The 26,574-nt window shown below is 50.8% G+C and overlaps 1 protein-coding gene across 3 annotated transcripts; it reads left to right on the forward strand.

Annotated features, from left to right (window-relative positions):
- On the forward strand, positions 1-26,574 carry MAU2 (MAU2 sister chromatid cohesion factor). 3 transcript variants are annotated; one of them, XM_016132415.2, is made up of 19 exons: positions 1-301; positions 7,499-7,516; positions 7,927-7,992; positions 8,697-8,792; positions 9,660-9,754; positions 11,778-11,805; positions 12,139-12,294; positions 13,428-13,574; positions 13,657-13,747; positions 14,807-14,910; positions 15,471-15,548; positions 15,843-15,908; positions 17,860-17,946; positions 19,279-19,328; positions 19,538-19,615; positions 19,736-19,847; positions 22,370-22,460; positions 23,221-23,348; positions 23,716-26,574. In XM_016132415.2, exons 1-19 carry the CDS (start codon positions 26-28, stop codon positions 23,788-23,790), a joined length of 1,842 nt encoding a protein of 613 aa, XP_015987901.1. In that variant the 5' UTR covers positions 1-25; the 3' UTR covers positions 23,791-26,574. The 3 variants fall into 3 exon arrangements, with proteins under 3 accessions (XP_015987901.1, XP_036089823.1, XP_036089824.1); XM_036233930.1 differs by having other exon boundaries at positions 5-301; positions 17,860-17,943; XM_036233931.1 differs by lacking the exon at positions 17,860-17,946 and having other exon boundaries at positions 5-301.

Consider the following 26,574-nt stretch of genomic DNA (forward strand, 5'->3'; position numbering starts at 1 on the left):
ACGGCTTGTTGTTGTGGAGGCCAAAATGGCGGCTCAGGCGGCGGCGGCGGCCCAGGCGGCGGCGGCCCAGGCGGCGCAGGCCGAGGCAGCCGAGTCGTGGTACTTGGCGCTTCTGGGCTTCGCCGAGCACTTCCGTACGTCCAGTCCGCCAAAGATCCGCCTGTGCGTGCACTGCCTGCAGGCCGTGTTCCCCTTCAAGCCGCCACAGCGCATCGAGGCCCGAACGCACCTGCAGCTCGGTTCCGTGCTCTACCACCACACCAAGAACAGCGAGCAGGCGCGCAGCCACCTAGAGAAGGCGGTGAGCGCGGGCCGGGCCGCGAGAGAGGAGGCTCGGGCTCCTTGCGGGGCCTTGGCTGACGGGCTGCGACCCCGGCGGGCGGGGGCCACCTGGGCTGCTCCTCGCGTCCTTGGGGTGCGACTTCCGTACGAGTGGCCGGACGCCGAGGCCGCCAGCTTCGCCCCGTACATTATTTAACGTCTCTGGTGACAGGCAGGGTCCAGGACTCTGCTATTCTAAGGAACGACAGGGTCTCCAAATTCTTCAGGTTTTAAGGCGGAGGTTACCTGTTGACACTTAGGGAGTCATCCCCAGATCGGCTAGTGGGTGCTGCAGCTTCCAGCTTCTCAGGGCTCAGCCCCGGGAGCATCAGCCTGTAAGCTCCCTCCTGAAGTGACTCGGGATAGGGGAGGGTCGAGGTGACAGTCCAGGCATCCTTTGGGAATCTGAAGTTTGGTCTCTCAAGAAACCTAGGAAGGAATATTTTCCTTGGACCGGGAAGTCTAGTAAGTGTCTGGAGGGTATTGTGTCCCCATCAGTGACGTGGGGAGTTATAGGTGGGAAGCAGAGGCTCAGAGCCTAGAGTTGGTCATTTGAAGTTCTGTAAGGAGGTGGAACAGAGAGGAGTCTGGATTCCAGGACCATTTGCTCAGTGGCGGGGGTAGGGAAAGGGATTTCGCAGGTCCTTTCTCTATCCACCGGGGACTTCTTTTCCTCCCACCATCCACCTTTTCATTCCCTTAAGAAGGCAGGCGTCATTCCCTCCCACACCCAGTCTTGACCTCTGAGATCTTGGTGCTTCAAAGACTGTGGAAATGTATCTGTTATTCTACCCTTTCTGGCTGTGGAGTTTCTTCTCACAGCAATATTGAGCTCCTGTCAGATGGTACCTCTTTTTGCCATTTACTCTTTAATTCTCCTTAAAGAAGAGACTTCTTGAATAGACTCAACTTAGATCTTTAAAATGTATTGATCTGAGGTGAATCTGAACCCACCCATGGCTGGTAACAGGTTGCCTTCAGGAAGATACCAGAACTTTTTCTTGCAGACTATGATGTTGGAAGGGGACTTTAGTCCTTGTCTGATCAACGTCCTTGTTTCAGGAGTGAGATATTATGAGCTTAGAGAAGTAAATTGATTTAACTTGCTGCGTGGCCCAAAACCACACAGCAAGTTATTAGCAAAACTGGGCTCAAACCTAGGCTCAAGATTGCTAGGCTCCACACCAAGAAAGTAAATTGTTATTGTTTTTGTGAAGTTTTATTCTTTCATTCATTCAGCAAGTACCTGTTCAGCTCGCACCAGGTGCCAATCCCCATTCTAGGTGCTAGGGATCAGTGATGACTAAAATAGTCCCTGCCTGCATAAGCTGATGTTTTACGGAGACAAATAAGGAATATGTAGTAAGATACATATGTTGTAAGATACTGTAGGCAGTGATAGGAGAACCATGAAAAATATGGACCAGGGAGAAGAGATGGAGTTGACAATAGTGAGGGAGTTTCTATTTGTGGGAGTGACATTTGAGCAGAGCCCTAAGTTGGGTGAAGGAAGCGAGCCTAAAAGATCACTCAGGGTATCAGATGCATCTCGAGTGCCTGAGCTGTCAGCGATTGACCGGTTTGTCAGGGTCTCTCATAGCAGTGATGAGAATGAGATCAAATGAAACACAAGGCTTCTTTGGATGTGGGGGTGGGGAGTTGAAGGCTGTGACTCCTAGCACCTGAGGCCAGTGTCTTCAGTAGATGCTCCCTGTTCTGAAGTTCTTCCTTCTCTTGGTGAACAACAGATCTTGCCACCTCCCTTTCCTTGTCTGGAAAGCCAAGATTGCTTCTTTGTAGCCGTTGGCTTTTGGACCCATAATTTTAAACTCTTACTCTTGTGAAGTGCCTTCCCTCGATTTTACATAACCCTGAATCTTGTGCGATCTTCCACAAAGCCACAGGGTCCCCTCCATAGCTTACACTGACTTTACACTTGGAAATCTCTTTCTGTTCATTGCATCCCCAGCTGGGAATTTGTCCAGATTTCAATTAAAGTGCTATTTCCTGTGCTGTTTTCTTCTGAAATTGTGATCTCCTTTTGTGTTGCAATGCAAGCATGCTCTCTTTAATCATTATTTGTTATTATGCATTTTCCCCAAATCAGGCAGATATCAACTATTATCCATTCCTTTCCCAAACTCACTTGATAAAGGATAATATTTTCTCCTTTTAGAAGTGATTCGCTGATTTCTAGTTCTGAAAAGCAAATGCCAGAGAGGTTTCAATTTCTTCTCAGGGAACCAACCCAGGGTAACAAAGAAAAAAACTTTTCAAAGAAAGTCAATGACTCTCAAGTATGTTGTGATGATTTTCTCCTTGATCATTTCTCCTGTTCTTTCCTGAAGTAATTTTCCTACCTTATAAGTTGTATAAGTAAAACTTTTCATCAGCCTCTAAACTTACTACTACATTCAGCTTCCCTGCTGTTTTCATTGCCTTTTGCTTTCTGTCTGAGAGACCCCAACATTTGGTAATCACTTTTTTTTATATATGTAAGGTTATATTTTTTACCCTTCTATCTGCTTAATGTCATTTTCTAACTGCCTCCTCAACTGCATTTGTCAGGTTTCTGGAATGAATATATAGCATACTTACCCATCTGCTTCATTAATTCTACCAATTTCGAAAGAATTCTATTAAGCATTCTTACGAAGGGCATTTCTCCCTTTCCTCAGCAGCTTTATTGAGATCGAAGCCATTGGTCTCAAATGACACCTTCCTCTACAAACCCTTAGAGCGCCTGCTGGCTGCCTCATTCCCTTATTCAGAGAATCCTGAAGCTGTTACAGTGCATGACAGAACAGTTTACCTGAGAGCCTTCCTTCTTTGATATAGTCTTGGCAGTGATACGAATGTATTGTCAGAATCTTGGCTGCTCTGAGACTCCTTGAGTAAACAACTCCTTGAGTGATTATAAAGGATGTCACTTTACTCAGAAATCTCTTGGCTAGAGAATTTATGAAGCTGTTTCTGCAGTTTCTGTCAGATTGGGTTTTTTTACATTTCATTTTCACTTTATTATCTTTCCTCTTGCTGTACATCTATTCCTATGTGAATTTTCAGTCTTTATTATTTTCATACTTTCAAGCAGACAGTTCTATATCAGTAATTTGCACATTCCCCCTAACTTTTTTACTTTTGATTACATTTCTCTTTATCCCTTGGTCTGAATAGTGCATCATCATCCTTAGATTATCCTGACTTGAAAGCCACAGAGAAATAAATGCTACTTCTCTGGAAAAATTGTTCATTATTTGCTACAGTTCAGGCAGCCCTTCTTTGTTCAGTGGTCTCTTCTGACTGCTATATCCATGTTGAGGCTGTGTTTGCTTTCTCTTCGTGTTTGGAACAGAGCTTCTTTTTAACAGTAGTTTTGCTCATCTGACTTAGGAAGCACCTCCAAACTGTGCCGTCCAGGTACTTGTTAATTATGCTTCCAGGTTTAGCATCACAGTCTCTGGTTTACCTTCCCAGCAAATGATTAAAGCTTCCCTTTGTCAAGCCTTGAAAGGGCTCAGTTCTCAGCCTTTCATCATCAGGGGCAGCTGGAGCAGATCTGTCATCCTTTGGGATCATGACTGTGTCCTGCTAAATTCCATGCCCTGTCGCCAGAAGCAGGACCTTGTGCAGAAGCTGCATTTGCAAAGCTTGTGTTAAGCATTTTCATGGAAGAGTGATCTGTGCTTCCTGCTATTTGTCTTTTCATCACTCTTATACGCTCTGCGTCTCTGATTTCAAGATGTAAAAATTTTTAGGAACCATCATTTCATAATTCCACCAATTTACCCACTGCTTCACCTTCAACCTCCAATTCTTCTGGTTCCTCTCTGGGAATTTACCGTAGTATTGTTACCTTCTTGCCAAGTCATACATTCGTGCTTCTCATTGTCTCATCGAATCCTCAAACTCACAAGGTGGGGACCATTTCTGACTTTCCGGTGACAACACTGAAAGAGAGATTCTTGTAACCATGGCCACATAGCAGAAAGAGGCAAGGCTGGCTTCTAAATGCTGTGCTTTCATCCCAGAGGAGTCGCAGTCAATAACTATTTCTACATATTCTGGTGACGTAAAAATTGATGTTTTGGAAAAGTTACCTTGGTTTCAAGGTACAAAAGAAGCCTTGAAATGCCCTGGTCCAAATCTTCCAAGAATGGGAGATGTGCTGATCTAGGCCCTTCCACCCTTCAGGGTAAATGCTGGCTCTGCAGTGACCCTTGCTTTCCCTGAGAGCCCCAGAGTGACCCCAGAGGCTTCTAGTAGATTATTCACATCCTTACCCACATCTGCAGGGCTGCTTTCCCATTGCAAGGAAAGAAACAAGATATTTTTTAATGTTACAAAGTAAAGCATTCAGATGAGATAACAACTTTGGGTAAGGTAGCAACCCTGGTATTTTATTTGTGATATGGATATATATTTTCTCATGTCTATATTTCTGATGTGTTATTTTATGTTGCAAGCGTTAAAAAGTTGCAAAAGCAAAGTCATTCCATTGACATCTGATTGACAATCCTGGGAAAGTGACTGAATTGCCTTGACATGGGGCCAGTTATGTAGCTTCTAGCTTCAGGAATGGGTCATTGTGGGGGATGGCTCAAGGTGTCACTGACACTGATGCCCAGATACAAAGCAGAAGAGAAGGAGCTGTCCGATGCCATTTAGGATTTAGGTCTTTGTGCTTGAAAGGCATAAACTAGAGGAAATCATTGTTTGAGTGACAAATGTTTCTCGAGTACTTCCTGTGTATCAGCCTGTTCCAGGATGGGGACGTAGCACCATGAGGAGCCACTCATTGGGCTTTATCTAACACCCCCCATTTGTGTGTGTTTAAAGTGGGGTACACTCATAAGACAATGGAGAAAGATTGTGGCCCTGATGTGGATACCAAGAGCCACTAGGGTCTAGCTCCTCCATGTGGGTCCACACCTCCAACCCCATCCTCTTGTGTATGTCCATGTTCTCTCTATCTGCCCTGTATTCTTACGAGAGGGCTCCCCTTCAGCACAGAGGTCTTGCCTGAGGTAGATATTGCAAGTGGAGACTAAGTTGCAGAACCACAGATTCCTGGGATTGGGCCAGATCTTAATATGTCCCTAGCCCAATTCTTTAGTCACACAGTTAAGTCCATATCATCCCATCCTTCCTTCCCATTGGTGGCCTTCAGGAGTTTCTCTTGCTAGACTGCCCTTTCCTTTGGGGAGGGGGGTCTGCAGAAAGCCCCCGTAGACAGTCTCCAGCTCTAAAGTTTCACCTCTGGGGCTATACTCCTAGTAGCAGGCACTGGTCCTGCCTTCTGGGGACCCTGAGCTCCTGCTGACCTTGTTGCAGTGGGTCTTTGGGAGGGGACACTGAGGCTGGCTGCAGTGTGCCTTTTGCCTGGGCTCTGCAAACACGTGTGTGCATATATGTGTGCTTTTGCAAGTACACTCACATGCGCTTGTGTTGATGTGCATGAAAGAGTCAGTGGCAGTGACTACAATTCAGGCAGCCCTTCTTTGTTCAGTGGTCTCTTCTGACTGCTATATCCATGTTGAGGCTGTGTTTGCTTTCTCTTCGTGTTTGGAACAGAGCTGCTTTTTAACAGTGGTTTTGCTCATCTGACTTAGGAAGCACCTTCAAACTGTGCCTCCACTTAGTGTGCAGAAGTGCTCTCTCTCTCTTCCTCCCTTCTTCCTTTCTCTCCCTCCTGGCCCACCTGTGGCTTTCAGGCAGCTGGTCTGGGGTGCAGCTCCAAGTCTTTCCCAGCCTCTTTTGTGACTTCCTTGACTACCACTCTTGCTCCAAAGGCATCTCCAGCCCCTAGGCTGCCCCACCTCCTCCCACCCCTTCATGGTCCCCTCCTCTTGCCCGTCTCCCCAGCCAGCAGCCCCTGGGAACTTTAATCACTGGTTCCTCCTCCTGCCCCTCCTTCCTCTGCATTCTTATTGCTGCAACTAGGATGCTCTTAAAAATCAGATCTCATTGGGTGCTTTTGTTTCATACGTTTGACTAGATCTGGCTCCATGGGTGACATCTGGGCATTACAACCTATAGTCACCACTGACAGTGACTATAGTGGCACAGGTACCTTCCAGCCTCATCTTCCTGGCCTTCTGGTTTTTCGCAGGCTCTTCTCTACCTGGAGTACCTTCCACTTTCCCTTTGCCTAGGATCGATCGATATCTCTCTCTCTCTCTCTCTCTCTCTCTCTCTCTTTCCCCCTCTCCCCCCTCCCCCTCTCCCCCTCTCCCCCTCTCTCCCTCTTCCCCTCTCCCCCCTTCCCCCTCCCCCCCCACCTCCCCTCTCTCTCACTCTCTTACTCTCTCTTCAGGGCCCAGACCCAGATGCCCCCCACCCTACGCTGTTCTCCCACAGAGCATGGTGAGTCAGGGCCTTCTGTTCAGCTGCTGATCTGCCTCCCAACAACCGCCAAGACGTTTGTGGGATGTGGATCACTAGGAACAGTGTCAGGCGAATGCCTGAGTCCTGGATGGTTTGACAGACTGTGGTTAGTATGGCTGGTGCAGTGGACTGGCCCGAGACCTCATCACCTCCTGTCAGAATGTGGAACTCCAGGGCACAGCAGTCCACAAGTAGGAGCATGTCATTGTCTGAACCTCATCCTGCATATGTGCCAGCAGAGGGACAGCAAGCTTCAGTCTCAGAATGGTTTCCACTGTCCCCTGGCCCGGCACTGCTCATACTGGTCCTTCTTGGAGTCTTCTTCTCCTCTAATGCTAACTTTGCTCATTTCTAAGCATCTTTTTAAATGCCACTTCTCCAGGAAGGACTGACAGCCCCAGACCCACTCTGGTTGTAATTGATTTCCTCATGTCATGATTTGCTGTTCGGATATTGCAATGAATGATACGTGGGGGCGGGGGGGGGGAGGCTCTGCATTCCTTCCCCTTCTGAAGCATTGTGGTGCTAGTGGGAGGGGCCCTGACTTTGACTTAGAAGCCTAGTGGGACAGGAATCCCCTGTCAGTAGGGGAGCAAGTGTGCATTCCCTCTCCCCTTGTCATGCTCTGGTTGCTGGATTAGAAGGAAAATGAGCCCACAGACCACCTTCTCACTTAACAGAATATCTGCAGTCTTTGTGACAGGACAACCTATGTAAACTCCAAAGTGGAGCCAGTGAGCACGTACCAAGTGTTTGGCTGAGAATTAATACTTTTTTCTTTCTCTTTCAGTGGTTGATATCACAGCAAGTATCCTTTATTGGTACCGTTCCCTTTAAGAAATACTCCGTTTAAAAAAAAAAAGAATGTGTTACATACAAATCTCTGCTATGATGTACACCATGGGTTTAGGCCTTGCCCCGTGGACCACCTGGAGAATTGCTGCTCGGACATGGCTGCCTTTTCAGATGAGCAGCAGCCTCTCCCTGGGTGCCATGCTCCTGTTTGTGCTCCAGCATCCAGCTCCACATCTGGCCAGCAGCAAGCTCAGGGATTTGGGGGGGGATATGTGAACTTGAGGTTTCACATATCCTCATCTTCCTGCGAGAAAGAGGGACGTGCCTGACTGGCTAACCTCTGCAATGTAAGAATCCCATACTTTATTCCTTTTAAACTGACCCTTTTGCAGCATCTGTACTTCCTTAACTGTATGTTACTAGATCCCACAGTTTGAAGATGTTAAATTTGAAGCAGCCAGTCTTTTGTCTGAATTATACTGTCAAGAGGTAAGAACCTATGAAGGTTTCTGAAAGCAAAGTCCCTCTCCCTTTAGTGAAGGCAGTGGCTATCAGTGATCTTAGAAGTACTTGACTCCCTTTTGGCTTTTGATGCTTTCCATTACTTTTCTGCCTCCCATACCCTGGCAGGGGGCAGCTATAAGTGATCCACTTGCTCACAAGGGCCAGCAGAAATTTTTTCCAAGACTTTCCAAAGACTGTTAGAAAATGGCTGTATTCCTAGGCTAAAGATGATTAGTTCCTGGATAAATCCATATAGTTTATCTATGTGGTTCTTGATCTCAGGTATAGCTGAAAATCGCCTTTCAGCTACTGTGTGTGAGGCTCCCTGGGCAGCCAAGAGTGCACATTTCATAGCCCTAGCCTATCTCCCTTGTTGCAGAACAGGAAAGGTGGCAGTTGTCATCCAATTTGACTGTTCAGGATTTTGAACTAAAGCTCTTTTCAGTTTAGTTGATTGAGTTATTTTAAGAGCAACGTGAAAACTTCCCAGCCAGTGAGTCCAATAAAATATCTTCTTTTAATAAAGTAAATCCAATAAAATATCTTCTTTTAATAAAGTAAATCAGCAACCCACAAATCCTTTGGTGAGCGTGAACAGGAGTGGCTTTCTGGCACTGCAGCTGCTACATAAGGAATCCAGCTTGCCTGCTGGCTTCTTTTCCTCTCTAAACATGACTGTTTCCTTTTAGAATTCTGTTGATGCAGCAAAGCCGCTGCTGCGGAAAGCAATCCAGATCTCACAGCAGACCCCATACTGGCACTGCCGCCTGCTCTTCCAGCTTGCTGTGAGTACTGTGGGTAGGTGCAGGGTGGGGCCATGACCTTGGGGCACATTCACCTGCATGGTGTACAAATAAAGGTAGATTCTAGGACAAACGCTGTGTACATTGTGCTGCACCAAGTGAGTGGAGACAGAGGAACAGTTCTTTAGCCTGCTCACAAGTTCCCTTCAGCTTCTGTTCTCAGTAGTAACCCCAGCCTCTTGCTCAGTGTCTGGGGTGATTGGTGGGAGTACCCCCAGCATGTCTTGTGGGGCTGACTAAGGGACTGTTGTCATTGCGTTCCCCTCCTTCATGCTGCTCCATTTGGCTTGTGTTCATTTAAATTTAGAGAGCATTTTTTTGCCAGAAGGCCACCATGCTTTTATGTGCTGTGCTGAGATTCCAAGGAGCTGCCTCTTGGGCAACGAATGCCCAAGTCAAGCCCTTGCAGGGCTACCACCTCGCCTGGGCTCCTCCTGGGCACCAGCTTCCCTTCAGCTCCCTAGACATAGGTAGTACCCTGGTCTCAGCACTCTGAGATGCTCAGAACAGATTCTGTGGGCTGGGACTTCCTGGCTGTAGTGACTATACCCGAAGACTCTGGGAATGGGTAGGTTCCACCATGAGGAATGCGTCTTCTGTCCTAGGCACACACACCCCTAGATTCTCCTCTCTGCGACCCAGAGTAGAGGCAGAGTGGAATTCTATACCCAAAGCAATTAATGTTGGTGACATGATTTGGTTAATTTAGCTCAAAACTGACACTGAGGCAATTTTGTTGATGGGTAGGGAGGTCTAGTTTAACTTGCCAATAAAGCACTAAGAGCAGGTACTGGATGCAATAAAGCAAGCAGTTCAGAAGCAAGGATCATTGTCCTCTCTTCTTTTTAGCAACTGCACACACTTGAAAAGGACCTGGTGTCAGCCTGTGACCTCCTGGGCGTAGGAGCCGAGTATGCCCGGGTGGTAGGATCCGAGTATACACGGTAGGCACCCTCTTCCCACAGTCCTTCCCTCTTATTTGGAAAGAGCTCAGCCCATCTTGATCCTGGACAACACATAGAATTGGCATTCAGCATGGAACACTGGTCACCCACACACATAGTAAGGAATGCATAGATTGCAGCACTGGATACCTTTTGCCCCATCAGTTCATAAAGTTGGAGAGTCAGCTGTGAGGGTAGGGGCAGCCGGCATTCTCAGCACAATTGGCACTTTCACATTTCTAGTATCTCTCGAAGTAAAAAGTGCTCAGATGATTTGCTAGGTCGATTTTCTCGGTGGTGCAGATATGAGAGCGGTGCCCACAGAGGGCATGTGCCGTCTACATGGTAGCACCTTAGGCAATTCCAGTGTCCCTTTTGGGATGCCAGGAAGCTTTTAGGTGAAAAACAGCAGACAGAATAAGTGGACATTTGTATAAAGAAGGAACATAGGTTCATGTTATGCACACAACTGCTTAGACTATCTGGAGACTTGTGCCCTAGTGCTGGGGGTCAGGGGTCAGAGGCCATAGGTGCCTCACTATGTGCTCTCTGTGAAGGCTTCTGGTCTGTCTCTTCCCTCCTCCCAAAGAAAAAAATCCTCTGCACTAGTCAGACTCCAGGCAGCAGTGGTCTTATTCTGTTGTATTCTGGAAAGTTCTGTATCACAGAGCTGAGCTTATCCCATGTTGTTGGGACAAAACAGTCCCTAACTTCATTCTCTGAGCTCTGGACTTGCAAGTGTCCCCATGGGGCCATAGGCTGTCCTCATCCCTCAGCCATACTGCTCTGAAATAGCACCTGTTAACACATTCCTAACTCTTCCTGAGGGGTCATGCTGTAGCTGTCACTGGATCTGTGGTGATACTCAGGCCTTGCAGGGCACAGAGACAGCCACACACTATGCATATTTATGCTCGAGTATCCCTAGACAAGCTTTTGTGCCACTGGGCAGGTGGCCTAGGTAAGCTCCACCAGGGCCCAGGACCTCCAACCATCGATATAGGGCCTTCAAACAATTGCTTCCTGTGTGACAACATGGGAACTTTGATGTGAAGTTTCAAGCTTTAGGTTTCAACAGTTGCACAGCAGGCAGGCAGACCTAGAGTGTCCACACCATGAGGTAACAACAACAGAGAATGGTGCAGTGACCTGGAACAGAGATATCTCATAGGCTGTGTGACTATGCCCTCCCCACCAGTTTCCTCACACATAAAACGGGGAGAACGACGCCCACTTGATGAGTTTTTGGCTGCAGCACACAGGGACTCTGCCAAAACTAGGTGGACAGAGACTAAGACGTCAGACATACTGGGGCCCCTGGGGCTCTGCATGACCACTGTCTTCCAAGTTTCCTCCCCCATTGTTTTAGCTGTCTCCTGATGAACTTTTTAACATGGTCATTTTATTATTTTGTTGGTGAGGACAGCAGTGCACATGTTTAGAAGTGCAGAAAGGTTTAAGAGAGAGAATATAAATCTGGTCTTGTTGCCTGCTGCAGGTAGAGATGGTGGTGGTGAAGCTGCTGTGCCCAGGGCTCCCTGGTTTCACCCCCTTAACACTCAGGAGGACCTGAGGGACTCAGTCAGTTGAAGGAAGGGGAGGCGCAGAGGGGCCACAGTGAGGCACGGATTTCAGTTCAGATGCCCAGGCCTGCCCATTCATTCCCCCACCCTATGCTGTCCACCAGTGTAGAACCCTGATCATCTGTGTCAGCAAGAGTGAGATTGTAGGGGACATGACATCTTGAACCCTGTCCATCTATGCTTTCTGAGCACCCATCTGTGCCTTCTTGGCTCTTGAGCCATGATGAGTGTCTAAATTAGGCCAAAAAAGTAAAGAAAAACCAAATAGGACAAAGAGTTGTTTTGTAAGTAAAACCAACCTCATTGGGGAGCTGGGAGCTGCTGTCATCTGCTTAACCATCCTTTGTGGAGCTCATTGGTTCCTGTGAGTGTTGTAGTGGCATAGTCATTCTAGGAGGCAGCTGGGCCTCATAGACTGACTCCCCCTTTCTGTTTTCCAGGGCACTGTTCCTGCTCAGCAAAGGGATGGTAAGTTGAGGCTGAGCTGGATAGGATGAGTCTGGTATGGTGGATACAAGGCTGGGCTCCTGCTCCCTGTGGTGCATGCAGCCCTTTGGGTGCCCAGACCCTTAAGTACAACAGACAGCCACAAGAGCAAGGCCTCTGTGCTCCAGCTGGGTTCAGAGGTGAAACTCAGATTCGAGGTTGTGGGATTTGTGCTGAGGAAGAAGCAGCCTGGACCCAGGTTCCAGCCTAGCTTTGTGGCCTCCCTGCATGGAGCCTGCAGTCCCCCAGTGGGTGGCAGGCAGATGGCCTTGTGCACCAGAAGGGGATCCTAGTGCCTGTTCCTCTCCTCCCCAGCTGCTGCTGATGGAACGCAAATTGCAAGAAGTCCACCCGCTGCTGACCCTCTGTGGACAGATTGTCGAGAACTGGCAGGGGAACCCCATCCAGAAGGAGTCTCTTCGCGTGTTCTTCCTGGTGCTCCAGGTGACACACTACCTGGATGCCGGGCAGGTGCGTAATGCCTCCCACAGGAGGACTGCTGGGGAGCAGGCAGGCAGGCCAAGACATCTCTATCATTGCCTTTTGTCCCTGACCACAAAGTGCATCTTATTCAGGGCTTATCTCCCCCACATACCCCATCATGCTCTGGCACAAGCGCTGTTCCCCTACAGGCAGAGAGGGCTCTGAGAGTAGCCTGGCCTCATAGAGAGAGTAGTCTTGGCCTCACATATTCAGACGGTGTGAACAGTCAGGTTTCTAAGGGCATCTGGGGTGTATCTATGTGAATAAACCATGATGATTCTTGTAAGGTGCCTAAGACAGCAGGTGCTCAAGAAGTGTGTCTCCACCATGCCCAGCTGATGAGAGCTTTGTGGGGTTCAAGTAGGGACTCACAGGATCAACTGTGTCTGAGACTCAAGTCCATAATCCTTGTGTGGTTGAGAAATAACTATATTCTATGTGGGTGAATGTCTCAACCTTTGGGGAGTGCTGCCCCATCCACCTCACCCTGCCCCGTCCCAGTGACCGACCGCAGACTGGGCCCCTTGGGTGCTAAGTGGCCATAGATGGAGCCTCAGAAAGTGCCAAGCAGGCCTCTCATTAGTAAGGGGCTGCCTAGGTTCCCCCACCTGTGTCCACCTTTACTTCTTGGGCCACATACCTGCTCAATACATAGGAACACAAAGCAGACTCATAGGGTGCTGACTACTGTGGAGATGTCCTATGGGGCCTTGGGACAGGGCTTCCTAGTACCCAGGGGCTAGTTAATATGAGCCACAGCACCTGCAGGACTCTGGGACTAGGAGGCAACTTCCCACCCCCAGTGATGATTGCTAGCTGCCCCAGCCCTGTCCTGCCCTCTCAGGGTCACTTCAAGAAGGAGGAAATGCGGCTCATGGAGGATCTTTGGACAGGCCTCCCCTGAGCCTTGGTGTTGGGCCCAGCACTAGGCGGTGGCTGAGTCTCAGTCCCACAGATGTCCCACCCAACCCTCCTTCCACACCCTGAGAGCCTGCTGCTCTATCTAGGGGCAGCCTTCCTGTAGGTGGTAGACATGGGGAGAGCTCCTAGGGAAGAAGGGGCTGGTGAGTTGGTGAGAGTGAATGTGCACTCAGGTGAGTGGTGCCGCTCGCCTACTGTAGGTGAAGAGCGTGAAGCCATGCCTGAAGCAGCTGCAGCAGTGCATCCAAACCATCTCCACCCTGCACGATGACGAGATCCTGCCCAGCAACCCTGCTGACCTCTTCCACTGGCTGCCCAAGGAGCACATGTGCGTGCTCGTCTACCTGGTCAGTCCCTGGGGCCAAGGCCGGGGGCCAGGCAGGTAAGGAGAGGGCCCTGGTGACCACCACCATCTGATCTTGTCGCCAGGTGACCGTGATGCACTCCATGCAGGCCGGCTACCTGGAGAAGGCGCAGAAGTACACAGACAAGGCCCTCATGCAGCTGGAGAAGCTCAAAAGTAAGTTGGGCTGAGTAGGTCTCCTGGCCACAGCTCCCCCTGGTGGGAAGTCTGACCACGGCCTTTGCTAGGCCTGAGGAACTCTAAAAGACAGCAGTTCCAAGTGGTTCCCATGAGTCCCTGCCCTATGGATTTTGTTACCTCAGTTGGCAGATGGGGATGATCTAGGGTTAGGGCAGAGCAGGCTATGCCTAGGCTTGACCTTTGATCCCTGGCCAAGGGGTCTTGTGCCATCTGTCCCTCTCACTACATAAGATGGCTTTGACTGCAGTATCCTACTACCAGGGCCTGTAGAAGATGACAGTTGAAGCAGGTCACAGCTCCTATTAGTGTTATGACATGGATCGTGCTCAGGGGGAGGCCAAGATTGGAACTTGGCTCTCGCTAACTGGCAGCTGATGCCAAGGTTGTGGTTTCTTCCTGTATACCTGATTAATTCATCCTGTGGGACCAAGCACCTTTGATTAGCAGGAACACAGAGCTCTGGTTCAGTGTCTCTCTTATGCTTACCCATTCTCTATGTCCTCATCAGTGCTGCTGGGGGAGAAGCCATTGACCAGAAAATCAGAGCCCTCAGGGATCACAGTCTGTTCCCTCTAGACAAGTTGGGAAAGGGCTGCACTCTCTGGTTCCAGTGTAAGGGCAGCACTTGGGGCAACCAGAAACCGGGTCCCCCTCTCTGCTGCCCGATGCTGTTGCACAGTCTCACTCTCCTGGGCAGTGTCAGCATTTTTAGAACCGACCATGTCTGGAGTGTTCTTGAGCATGAGGCTGGGTCTTGATGGATAAGGGTAGAAAACAAGTCCCTCCAGGGATTTCTTACCCTTAAAACACTCCAGTCACCAGAACCTAGTATGAACCCGTCTCTCCACCTGGACGGGAAGATGAACCCTTTGCTCAGTGGTGTAGCAGGCGTTAGTAAAGTGATGGGCTGAATGCTGGGCTGGTGCTCAGCGGAGCAAGTAGGCTCAGACCTGGTAGCTGAGGGGTCGGTGTGGTGGTTGGCCTCTCCTCAGCTTCTCCAGCTGCCTGGAATGCTCACTGCCCTCTCGCCCTTAGTGCTCGACTGCAGCCCCATCCTGTCCTCCTTCCAAGTGATCCTGCTTGAGCACATCATAATGTGCAGGCTTGTCACGGGACACAAGGCCACCGCGCTACAGGAGGTGAGGCCACTGGGGGCCACGCACACACAGGGTGGGGGGGCAGGAGAGCAGGCGGTTGAAGTTTGTGAGGTCTCAGGAGTTGCCACGTGGGAGAATGTAACTTTGCCCATTGTGCATCGGCAGGACATCCACCCGAGTTATTCCACGATAACTTAGAAGTTTGTGATCCTGCATGGGCGCAGTTGATCAGACAATGGGACAGAGAAGTCATTGGGCCTTTCTCTAAAAGCCTATGTGTCCAAGGAATCTGGGGGTCTGGAACCTTGTGGTCCCCTGATGGCAATCCCCTCTCTGCCCCATATATCCCCTGCTGCCCACCTTCCTGAGAGGGCACAGGGCCTTGAGCAGGGCAAAGGTGCTAATGGCCGAGAAATGTTGAAAAGGGAGGAGAAAGCAGGTCACAGACAAGGGTCACTGTCCTCAAGGAGGTCAGGGCTACTGTTTGCCCTCACAATGGGCATATCTGTTGGAACTTTGTGCCCAAGTTAGGGCAGGCAGGATATGGACACTAGGTCCCAGGTTATAGGCCTTGTGACATTAGACATACTCTTTCCCAACAGATCTCCCAGGTCTGCCAGCTGTGCCAGCAGTCACCCCGGCTCTTCTCCAACCATGCAGCACAGCTGCATACACTGCTGGTGAGTCTGCAGGGCTGCCCACCCCAGCCCCATTCCAATGAGCAACCCTGTGATCGTCATCCCGGGCAGAATCCGGAACGATCCCAAAGGGGTTCATTCTGACAAGCACCTTGAGTTCAAGTTGAGTTAGGTCCTTAGGAGGGAGTAACTCAGCTTGCCATCTCTGTGCCTCCTCATCAGAGCAAAAGCTCAGGTGTAGCTTTCTCAGAGGCACTGGTCAGGCTTACCCAGGTACAGCCATGCAACCCTGGATAAGCAGTGAGGCCTTGAGCCCTCACCGTCTCTTTCTTCCAGGGCCTGTACTGTGTCTCTGTCAACTGCATGGACAACGCAGAAGCCCAGTTCACCACAGCCCTGCGGGTAAGGTGCCGACCCTCTCCACATTGGGCGGGCGGTGCTTCTCAGTAAGGAGTCAGGCGTGGGCTGTGATGAAGACAACAGCCATGCACAACTGGTCAGCGGGCGACTGTGCAATATTCATGCCAGCTGTTACAGTGATGCACTTTATTTGGGATTATCCATGGCAGGTCCTGTACTTCTTAGATGGGGACAAACCAGTGCTAGCAGCACAACCTGACAACGGATGGCTGTGGGCAAGGGAGCTTCTGGTCAACCTGGGGTGGGACTTCCCCTCCCAAACCTGAAAGACAGCCACTAAGGAAAGCCTGGTACCCGCTGGTGCCACAATGTGTTTAGCCACTTTTACTCCTGATACCCAGCCAGCCCTCCCGATAGCCCACCAGACTGGTGATGGCTTGTGTCATAACTGAAGATGCAGTTACTCAGTGGGGTTCAGGAGCTTCTAAGAACTGACACAGAGTTGAGACACGAAGCTGGGTGTGTCCTGAGCCTGCACCAGCCCCATGACCTGGGTGGCTCTAGAGCCAGAGGATACCTAGTGCTGCCACATTGGGTGGCAGTTCCACTAGGGGTGTCCTAATCTCAGATGGGGTCCTGTCAGACCCTGGGAGAAGGCTGGTGCCACATCCTTGTAGAGTTGACAGGCCCGGGAATTAATAGTCCAGTGGCAAGTCTCAGCTCTGCCCACCTTGCTCAGGACCAGATAAGCACATCCTCAACTTGACCCTGACATCCTCCCAGGAAAAGGACTGGCGATAGTTTCCTCCCAGTGGTCATAGGGAGGCCCCAAGCAGAGATGTTGGGGTGTGGCAGCAGCTCTGTGACTCAGGTGAGGTCACTGGGATATCGTGCCCCTTGACTATCAGATGGGTAGGTTTGTTCTGCTCCTTGTGCCAGTCTCCAGACCTGTTCACTCTCAGGGTTGGGTTCATGCGGTGTTACTGCTTCAAGATGCTCTGCAGGCAGCACACCCCACGGAAGAGCAGGCATAGTGTCTGCTCCTACTCCCCTCCAGGACCTTCCATCCATTCCCACTCCTCTGGGGCATGGTCAGCTTGGGCTGATGGGACCCCCCATATCCGCCCCTACTGCCTGCACTTACTGTATAGGCCCATGAAGTTCTCTTGGATCCTCCTTATCTCACTTCCCACAAGTGGCTGCTGCTCTGCTGTGATTGCGTATGCCCCCAGGGAGTCCCCCATCAGCCAGGAGGGAATGACAGGGAAGTGGTGCAGCCAGGACATGGACCCAACCCCTCTGGCCCCAACCACCCCCCGACCCCCCCGGCCCCAAACATGAGCTTTTCTGTGGTCCTACAACAAATGAACCAGAGCTGCTTTGCTGCATCAGAGGACCCTCTGGGCCTTTTCTGTGGGTGGAGTCTGCGCAACCCAGGTGCCCTCCGCCTCTTGCATAGCTGTGCTTCCTCAGCCCCACAGGGAACCATGGTCTGGGTGATGCTCAGGCCACTCAGCTTGGTCCCTTTCTTGGCCATTCTCATTCCCCAAGAAGAGCTGGAGACAATGGTCTGTCTACCGCCAATCATCGGTGGCATCTCTGGCCTTCTTCCTGGCAGGGCCCTCTCCATGACTGGCATGTGCCTCTGCCATGTTAGTGAACACAGGGTCCCAAGGTCACCAACTGATGTGAAGGAAGGAGCTGCCCAGGTCTCAGTTCTGAAAAACAAGCAGAAAATAGACCAAAACATAATGTGTTCTGAGGACAGGATCAGAGCACTGGTTCCCTTTTCTTAGTTTCCTAAATTTCTTGTAATACAGATGACAATTTTATAGTGCAAAGAACTAACAATTGTACTGTTCTTAAGTTTAGGACACAGACAAGGGGTATATGTATGAAATGAAGAGAATAAGGTGTTCTACAGTAGACACTAGCTAGCGTTTGCGTGGCTCCAATACTATGAGTGACCCCTAATGCCCCATGTCTGTTCCAGCTCACCAACCACCAGGAATTGTGGGCCTTCATTGTCACCAACCTGGCGAGTGTGTATATACGGGAAGGAAATAGACACCAAGAGGTAGTAGGTGACATGCTTCATGTTTGGTATCTTTTAACTCTTATTTAGGGACTGAGGGGGAGAGAGTCCTGGGCACTGGCCATCTCAGCAGCCCCAATGTATCTGCCCTTAGAGTGTGGTGTGGCCAGGGGAGGCCATGTCTGGGACAGAAATGTCCCTTGGCCAAGTAACATTTCACCCTCTTGAAAACAAGCCAAGCTTTATTGATTCTCCAAGAACAAATCCAGTTTCTTCTACCTTAAACTGTCTAATGTAGCATGGTGGGGAGGCCTCTTGGCTCACTTCTGAAGAGCAGCTTGAGGAGTTGTTTGCATTGGGCCCCAGGTCGTCCTCATCCCCCAGACTCGGGATCACAGGATGGGAGGCGCTAAGGGCCTATCCTTATAAGACAAGTGTCCTCACACCAGGTTCCCCTATAACTCCTCAGTTGTGAGATCTCTGGCCTTCTCCCCTATGCCCCACCCCCCACCCCAGCCCCAGCCCTGCAGTCCTGTCTCCAGAGCGTCAGATTCAACCACTTCTCTCCACCTCGCAGCCTTTGTTTTAGTTCAGGTTACCATCATCTCTTATCTACAAAAAGCTTAGCTGAGTTCCCAGATTTTGCTACAGGGAGCAAAAAGCCCAGCCAGCCTTGGCTACTTGGCAGTCAGGAAGCATTGGGCAGAGTCATCTGAGTACCAGGCATGGGCTCCATGGGGCATGCTTGGCAGGTCATGGGGAAGCTCGGTTTCCTTGTCTTTGCCCTTGACCCCTTCCCCTAATCTGCCTCCTGGAGGAGCTGTGGGGGCACTAGGTTCTGCTTCATCCCTAATCCAGTCTCCTCACAGCAACCAGAGGGGACCTAAAACATTAGTCACAGTGCTTCCTGTCAGTCTCCAAGGTCCCTGTACCTCCAGATAACTCCTCCCCCACCCTTAGCCACCAGGCCTATGTGGGGTTATCTTACCACCTTGCTCCTCTAGGCTGGGCCCCTCTGACCATTGAAAGACTAGGACTAGACAGTTGCCCATGTACCCCAACTCCCTCATCTGGCACAGAGCAGGGTAGGCTGTGGGTACAAGTACCCCAGACCTTTTGCACTGGAGTCTGTGATTCCCATGGGAGTGTAAAGAAGTGAGCATCCTGTTCAGTGTCCCGTAGTTCCCTCACCTGTCCTTGCAGGTCCTGCTTCCTTTCTTGGTAGGTTGCTGAGGCGTGGAATTCAGGGTGAGGGCATGACACTCAGTTTGGGTTGGGAAGTTAAAGGTAGCTCTAGTTAACTTGGTAGCATATTTGGAGCCAAACTCTCTCACGTTTAGAAATGCAGAGTGATCCCAACTGACGTTTCCTCCGCAGCTGTACAGCTTGTTGGAGAGGATCAACCCTGACCACAGCTTCCCTGTCAGGTAGGTGGCCCCACACTGAGGTCCCACTTTACCAGCTGTCCTATGCTTTTTCTGCTCTTTGGGACGGCTCCAGTGCCTGTGGAGCCCCTGACTGCCCTGTTACCCAATACCTCGCACACCACCACCACCCCTGCCATCCACTCCTCTTTTGTAAGACTCCTGCATTCACAAAAACTCCACCACGTTGTGACGTTCCACTCTCCCTGCAGCTCACACTGCCTTCGAGCAGCGGCTTTCTACGTGCGCGGGCTCTTCTCCTTCTTCCAGGGACGCTACAACGAGGCCAAGTAAGTGCTGGAGAGGGCAGCCCTCAGGGTAATTTTCTCCCCCAACACTGTGTGCCCAGGACTTCTGTATCCCTGCCAAGTGGGCTTTGCTGAGGGCTTCAGTTTGTTCTCCTCACGTAGGCGGTTTCTGCGGGAAACTCTGAAGATGTCCAACGCGGAGGACCTAAACCGGCTCACAGCCTGTTCCCTGGTGCTCCTGGGCCACATCTTTTATGTGTTAGGGAACCATAGGGTAAGTGCCCGGGGCTGGGCTAAGGGGCCATCATGGTGCTTGGGGGGGCATCCAGTCAACACTTTTATTCTGTGCCTCTTCCTCGATGACTTTGTCTCAGTGACTTCCCAGCCCCCAATCTCCATGAGGCTTGGCAAGAGCAGGAGTGCCCTAGCTCACAAGCCTGGGGGGGGCTGGGGAAGGGTGGGGATGCCGGGGAGCTTTGAGTCCCTAGAAAGTGGGTTGGTGGGGCTGCTTGGAGCTGGCAGGGCTGAGGCAGGTCCCCTTCCTGTGTGTTAACATTTGAGACAGAGATGTGTCCTCGGTTATAATCCTTTCAGCTCTCTTTCTGCCCAGCACACACATCATCCTCAGGTTACCCTTGTTCTCACCCTTATCCAGAATAGCCCCTGAGGTTGGTCCTGGTGAGATCAGCAAACTCCACGTCTCCCTATCAGATGTGCATTGTTGCCTGCTCTCACCCATTGACCTCACAAGGCTTTTAGTATTTTAAATAAAATATTTGTTCATATTATAAGATATGACGTATTCATCATAGAAATTCTAAGAAGCAAAGTTGAAAATCATTGCATGTCCTCTGTCTTCTGCCCGTTTTCACTGCTTGCCCCTGCCCACACGTAGGTCTTATTTGGCAGGCTATATCAGAGCTTTTTTTTAATGGCACTGAGAATTCTGAAGCTACATCTGCTCAGTAGTTTAGCTACCCTTATTTGAGCTGTTTTCATAGGACAGATGTCACAGGTCAAGTGTCTTGGCCTGTAAAGTTTTATCTGATCAAACCCCAGTGCTCCCTAAGAATGAGCATTTTTAATGAGCCTGACAGGTTCCCCTCCCCACAACCATGTGATAGGCATTTGTCAAGGCCAGTGGGCCTTGCTGCTCAGGTTCTGGTGGCCGTGGCCTGAATACTGGTGATATCACCACCCTCAAAGGATAAGAATGAGCTCTGGGTTCTCCCTTCTGAGTACAGCTCTGCTCCTTCTAGAACATTCTGTCACCCTGCCCCTCAGCCTCTGAGCACAGTGAGAACAGTGCCTTTGGTGTGCATTTTGGGGCAGCATGAAGCTCTACTGAATACGGGCTGTGTGCCTGTGTCTCAGTGTGGCTGTGATTACCCCATTTCCAGTTGGGGAGATTAAGGTCACACAGCCAGAAACTACAGACCCAGGCTTAGAGTGAGACCTCCCTGGCTCTCATTTGTCTAGACATCTCCAGAAGCCGCCTTGAGTGGGGCAGGCTGGGCAAAGCAGCTCTTCAGGTACCACTCTGGTTCATGTTTGGGGTGATCCCAGGGCATTTTATAGAGTTTATTTGGGATCCCGCAATGCTTCCTGTGTGCCTGGGCCCAAATGGGGGTGACATGGGCCCCCAAGAGCCCTCAGACCCACGCCTGGCCTCAAGTTACTCTAGGTATGAGGGGAGACATTGTCAGACACAGACAACGCCATTCTGGGCCTGATAGGTTAGTGTCCATGAGTATCGCAAGTTTGTGGGTGGTCTCCCTCAGGACACCTCGGGGTCACGTAAATTTTCAAAACCCAATTCTGTGGGGCAACCCCAAGCTGGAGAGCTGAGGGAGACATCCTTCAGATGGCTGCCAGACTGGCCCAGTCTCAGGCCTGGAGGAGGAGGGTGGTTTTTCCTGTTCTGTTATGCATTCTGAGGTCTTGGAAGGTCTTGGGTTAGCCTTGAAAAGCTTAGAGGTCCACCTGGAGCTCATCTTCGAAGTTTAGTCAGGGGAGTATGAAGTCGTGCTTTTGCTTGCCCACACACCCATAGCTGTGTTGAATCCAGGACTTAGGAGTTGATTTTGAGGATTTGTAAGTCTTTCAGCTATATGACAAGTGTCCTGCAGGCTGCTGTGAAGGGCGTTCTCCCAGTGTCACCTTGAACCCAACATTTCAGCCATCGAGGCTCATGGTTCATGAGCAAGGACAAAGCAGCACTGCCATTCAGCATGGAGTCAGGGATGGGTGTTTATGGCCCCTGACAGCTCTCTTTCAGCTCATCCTGGGAATTGGGGATGGCAGTCACACATAGTCAGTGCTAAAGGATTACCATATGGTTAACATGTTAACCATAGCCTCACTTGTCTGAGATGGCCTCTCACAGGAGCAGGCTCCTCCCTTTGTCCATTCTGTCCTCATCACTCCCACTGGGCAGACTGCTGCCTCCTCCCAGGCTCTGGGATCCTAGAATCTGCCTTTCCAGTTGGCTCCTGATCTGGGTCCAGAGCTGACTACCATCAGTGCCTTCTCTGGTTGGAAAGACAAAGGTAGAGGCATATGGAATTGCCATGGAAGCCATGCCCCACACACATAGCCAAGGAGTGGGGGCAGTTTATTTTCCCCCGAGGTGGTTGAGTACTTCACAGAGGCCATGTGAGATGGGCTCTAAAGTAGGCGTTTGCCAGGCAACAGGAGGGCACAGCCTAGGCTAGGTATAGCAGGTAGGGTCTGAACTGTCCCTGCTGCCTGCCCCAGCCCCCTTCCCGCCATTCCCTGGCTGCTCTTGGTTGACAGGAAAGTAACAACATGGTGGTGCCCGCCATGCAGCTGGCCAGCAAGATCCCAGATATGTCAGTGCAGCTGTGGTCGTCGGCTCTGTTGAGAGGTGAGTGCAGCAGCCAGCCTTTCCCATAGATCAGAGATGCCCAGACTGGCCTCTGCTCTATTCAGCCTCTGCTCAGCCTGGTCTCTACAGGCCCTAGCCCCATTTCTAGCACATTCTCAGGCTCTTAGGAGCCCATTTGAGGGCAGTGGTCACTATACTTATTCATGGGGTCAGCTCAATGCAGAGTGTAGTTCAGCCTTTCCGGGACCCCCAAGACATCTGGATTCTTGGCATCTGGGTGAAGATGGGATGTGAGCCCTGGTGCTTGGCCTCGTCCTATCAGGCAGGACTGGCTGGGATGCTCTGAGCACAGAAAAGGCGCTCAGCAGGGTGAGGCACTATTACTGTTGGTTCCCTATTTACAGACTGGCTCTGGGCCCTAAGGAGGAGGTAGGGGAGTAGGCTGCTCCTACAGTGGTCTTTATGAGCCCATTCAGCCCTCCTGCCTCAGAAGTAGGTATTGGGTGCCCTGTTCAAGCAAGCTTTCGTATGCCTGAGGGCCAGCACTACTCAACCAACCTTTGTGTCTGCCCCCGTGGGCCCTGCTGCTCACCCATTTCCAAGGACACATGACTCAATAACTCTTGAGGGCATGTATGAGGGCTTTTTGGGTGATCCCAAGATAGGGCTCAAGTGACGTATTAGGTGCATAGGAACCCACTGGTGAAACCTGGGTTTGACCTTAGAGCTTCACCTATACCCAAGGGGAGGGTGTTTGGCAGGACAAGATGAGCTCACCCTGTGTGCATCTCACCCTCAGACCTGAACAAGGCCTGTGGGAACGCTATGGATGCCCACGAAGCTGCCCAGATGCACCAGAACTTCTCACAGCAGCTGCTGCAGGACCACATTGAGGCCTGCAGCCTTCCGGAGCACAACCTCATCACGGTATGGGCTCTGGAGTGGGGGTGGTCAGAACAGGGGTGCTGGTTGGCTCCTCAGGGCCAGCACCTGCCCCGTAGCCCCCAGGGTGTGGGGCATAGTCCCTGAGAAGGAAGTACACAGTTGGCTGCCATCTCTTTGCATCTCTCCAGCAATCTCTAACTTGGCCTCAGGAGCCCCTCAGATATGGGAGAGTGCACTAGTGCCCAAGTGGGTAATATAGCTAGGGCCCATCTGACTCTGGTATGGAGCACAAAGGACCTTAGTCAGTTGACCAGCCAGTGGAGGGGCAGCATTACAGATGCAGGCACAGCCCAGCACACCTTGCCCCTCCCTAGGAAAGACCTCATCTGTGTGTCCTCTTTTCCCACAGTGGACAGATGGCCCGCCCCCTGTGCAGTTCCAAGCTCAGAATGGACCCAACACCAGCCTGGCTAGCCTCCTGTGAGGACCCTGGAGGGGTCTGCCCAGCTTCTCGGGGCCTCTGCAGGGCCCGGTGTGTTTCTGACTTCCACCCAGATGGCACTTGTGCTTTCCTCAGAGGCATGCTGGCATAGTGTTCCCAGGCTTCTTTCCCAACTGTCTCCAGAGCTTCCAAGTCCCTGGGAGTGTGCAGGTTCAATTCCCACCTTCCCAGGAAGGGCCAGCCGGCATTCCCACTGCACACAAGACCTCAGTGCTGAGGCTCACAGGTGGGATGTTGGAGCCAACTTTACAGAGCCATCTTTTATAATGGACTAGAACTGCCAGCCCTGCTATACATCTTAGTTACGCCTGCCAGGGAGCACATCTGGGTGGGAAGTGCCAGGGTAGGCAGCATCGCCAACTGACTTCCATCACGTGGGCTTCTGTGCCAGGCTGGAATGTTTCCTCTGCTCTCATGGCAGCTTCCAGAGCCCAGAGGCAAGACGCTGGTTTCTGGCCCGAAATTGGAAGGAAGAAGTGATTGCTCACGTCAGGGACAAAGTGCATGCCCTGCTATGACACTTTTCCCAGCTTGCTTTTCTCTCCAGCATCCATCCTTCTGACAGCTGGGACCTCTGGTCAAGGGCCCTGGTAACCCAGGAACCTGCCTTCCAAACTTCTGCACCTTGACTGGATCTCTGTTTTGCCATGGGGGTACACATGCTGTAGACACGGGTGTGCATGTGTGTGCGTGCTGTAGACACAGGTGTATGTGTGTGTACCTATGCTGTAAACATGGGTGTGCATGTGTATGTGTGTATGCATGTGTGTGGATTCTCAGAGCTGGAGCCAGAACTGAGACTCGTGTTAGCACCAGCTGCCTTCCCGTGTCAGCATCCATAACATGGGGTAGTAAGCCAGGGAGAGGGGAGAGGACCCTCCTCAGCCCAACTCAGGATGCCAAATGAAGGGGCTGGGGCAGCTCTGTGGCCTCCTAGGCAGAGGACTTTTGCAGATGCCTGGAGCTCAGACAACCCTACCTTCAGGAGGGAGGAGGAGTTGATACCTGCCTTAGGTTTCAGGATAGTGTTGAAACCTCTTCCCAAGCTGGACTCGAGGAGGTTCTGCCTGGCCCAAACAGTGTGCTCAGTTCTGTGCACTTCTTAAATAGTTCAGGGGGTGCGCCGGGGGTGATGGACAGATTGGGGGTAGTCGAGGTAACCACTCCCGGCTTTCGATGTGTGGGAATGGTGCCCCACTGAGGGGTGGTAAGTAGCCTTGCTGATAAGGGTGGCTTGTGGGTTTGAGTCTTGTTACCCTTGCATTGTGAAGGCTGCTTCTCGAAGCTTCAGTGTCTGTGACAGAAGGAACATTATCTGGGATTGCTCAGGTAGCTGCTTAGCCCCTGAGCCTAGGTGTGCCTTAGCCACAAGTAGGGCTGTCAGCCTCTCCTGGGCCACTGCCTTCACTAGGCTGGTCAGGGTCCTGCTGCACACCTGGGGGCCACTGACAGGTGAGCAAGTGAGCTGCAAGAGGATGGGCTGGCCGGGGCTTATTCTAAGAGGATCCACCTTCTCTGCATCACCCAGGAGAGGCTGGCCCTGTCTCATGCTCCGCAGGGCTCCCCCCAGCTGCCCCCCTGGCTGATAACCCTGGGCTTGCGAGGCCTTTGGTGGAGAGTGTAAGCCCGGCCACAAGCTGTCTCCATTCTGTCTTCCTCCCCACTTAAGGGTGTCCCCCAGGACTTTCCCCCAACCCGAGGGACAGAACTTCTGTCCCACCCAAGTTGCACCTGCCAGCTTGGACCCCACGCTGTCCAACTTCTCCAGACCCACATTACTTCAATCACGCTGCACATCATGTTCGTCTCTGCGTATTTATTTAAGCCTTTTGTTGCTTCTAGGGCATTTTGTATGTAGAGCAGTTGAAATAAGAACCTCAAAACTTAATGTCTGTCCTGATGTTAAAGTGCTTTTAGTGACCACTCTGTTATCTATGTATGTGTAAGGTTAAGGATAAGTTCTTAAGTTTACAGTTAAAAGTTCAATATTTAATATTCCACTCTAGCTTTATGGAAGCCAAACTATGTGTACGGTTTTGAACCTCACCTTCACCACAGCATTTTCCAGTTATATCGAGCTGGCATACATACTTTACTGTGAGTCCACATTCAGTGCCTCACAGTTTCTCAGTTATAAGAATTTAAGACGGAGCAAGCAAGCTACCAGAGAGATGTTGCACAGTGTCATATAACTAACTGTTTAGAAAAAACAAACTCCAAACTCTCCAGCTTATGGGGTGTACCATAGTAGCAGAGGATTTCTGTTGTCAGATCAGTTGCTGAAAGCTGGTTAGACTCCGTGTGCTCCTCCCACCTTCTCCTGTTGGCAGTAGAGGCCCTGAGCCTGTAGGTCTGAGGTGCTGGTCCAGGAGGTGCCCCTAGGTTCCCTCAAAATTACACAGCTGCCTCCCCCTGCAGGTGCCCGCAGGTGGGGTGAGGATCCTCTCTCTGGGGTAAGCACTACCCATCCCACTTACTGGGAACACAGACAAAGAAATAGGATAAGGGCTACCTGGCATGGTGGGTTTTTGGTTGCATTGTCTCTTTGTAAAAGGGTTTTTAATAAGTATGTTTGGCATAATGTGTTTTAACGGGTTTGTAATATGGTTTTAGCAGCCTGTAACTTCAGCTGGTGCTTTTAATCAGGAAAACAAAAATTTATAAATGCAAAACATTGTTTAAAAGATATAACCATAGAACATAGCTTCTTGTTTGTGGATTTCTTTTTCTATGTATTTAAAGTAAAATCACTTGCAGGAGCCATCA

The sequence above is a fragment of the Rousettus aegyptiacus genome, unplaced genomic scaffold, assembly GCF_014176215.1.
Source record: "Rousettus aegyptiacus isolate mRouAeg1 unplaced genomic scaffold, mRouAeg1.p scaffold_m13_p_16, whole genome shotgun sequence".
Classification (NCBI taxonomy): domain Eukaryota; kingdom Metazoa; phylum Chordata; class Mammalia; order Chiroptera; family Pteropodidae; genus Rousettus; species Rousettus aegyptiacus.

What these genes read in the sequence shown, in the direction of transcription:
- MAU2 (XM_016132415.2), top strand. Translation starts at nt 26, where the DNA reads ATGGCGGCTCAGGCGGCGGCGGCGGCCCAGGCGGCGGCGGCCCAGGCG. An exon ending in TCCTGCTCAGCAAAGGGATG is followed by an intron (nt 11,806 to 12,138) that starts GTAAGTTGAGGC and finishes TCTCCTCCCCAG; the next exon opens with CTGCTGCTGATGGAACGCAA. An exon ending in GACCACAGCTTCCCTGTCAG is followed by an intron (nt 19,329 to 19,537) that starts GTAGGTGGCCCC and finishes CTCTCCCTGCAG; the next exon opens with CTCACACTGCCTTCGAGCAG.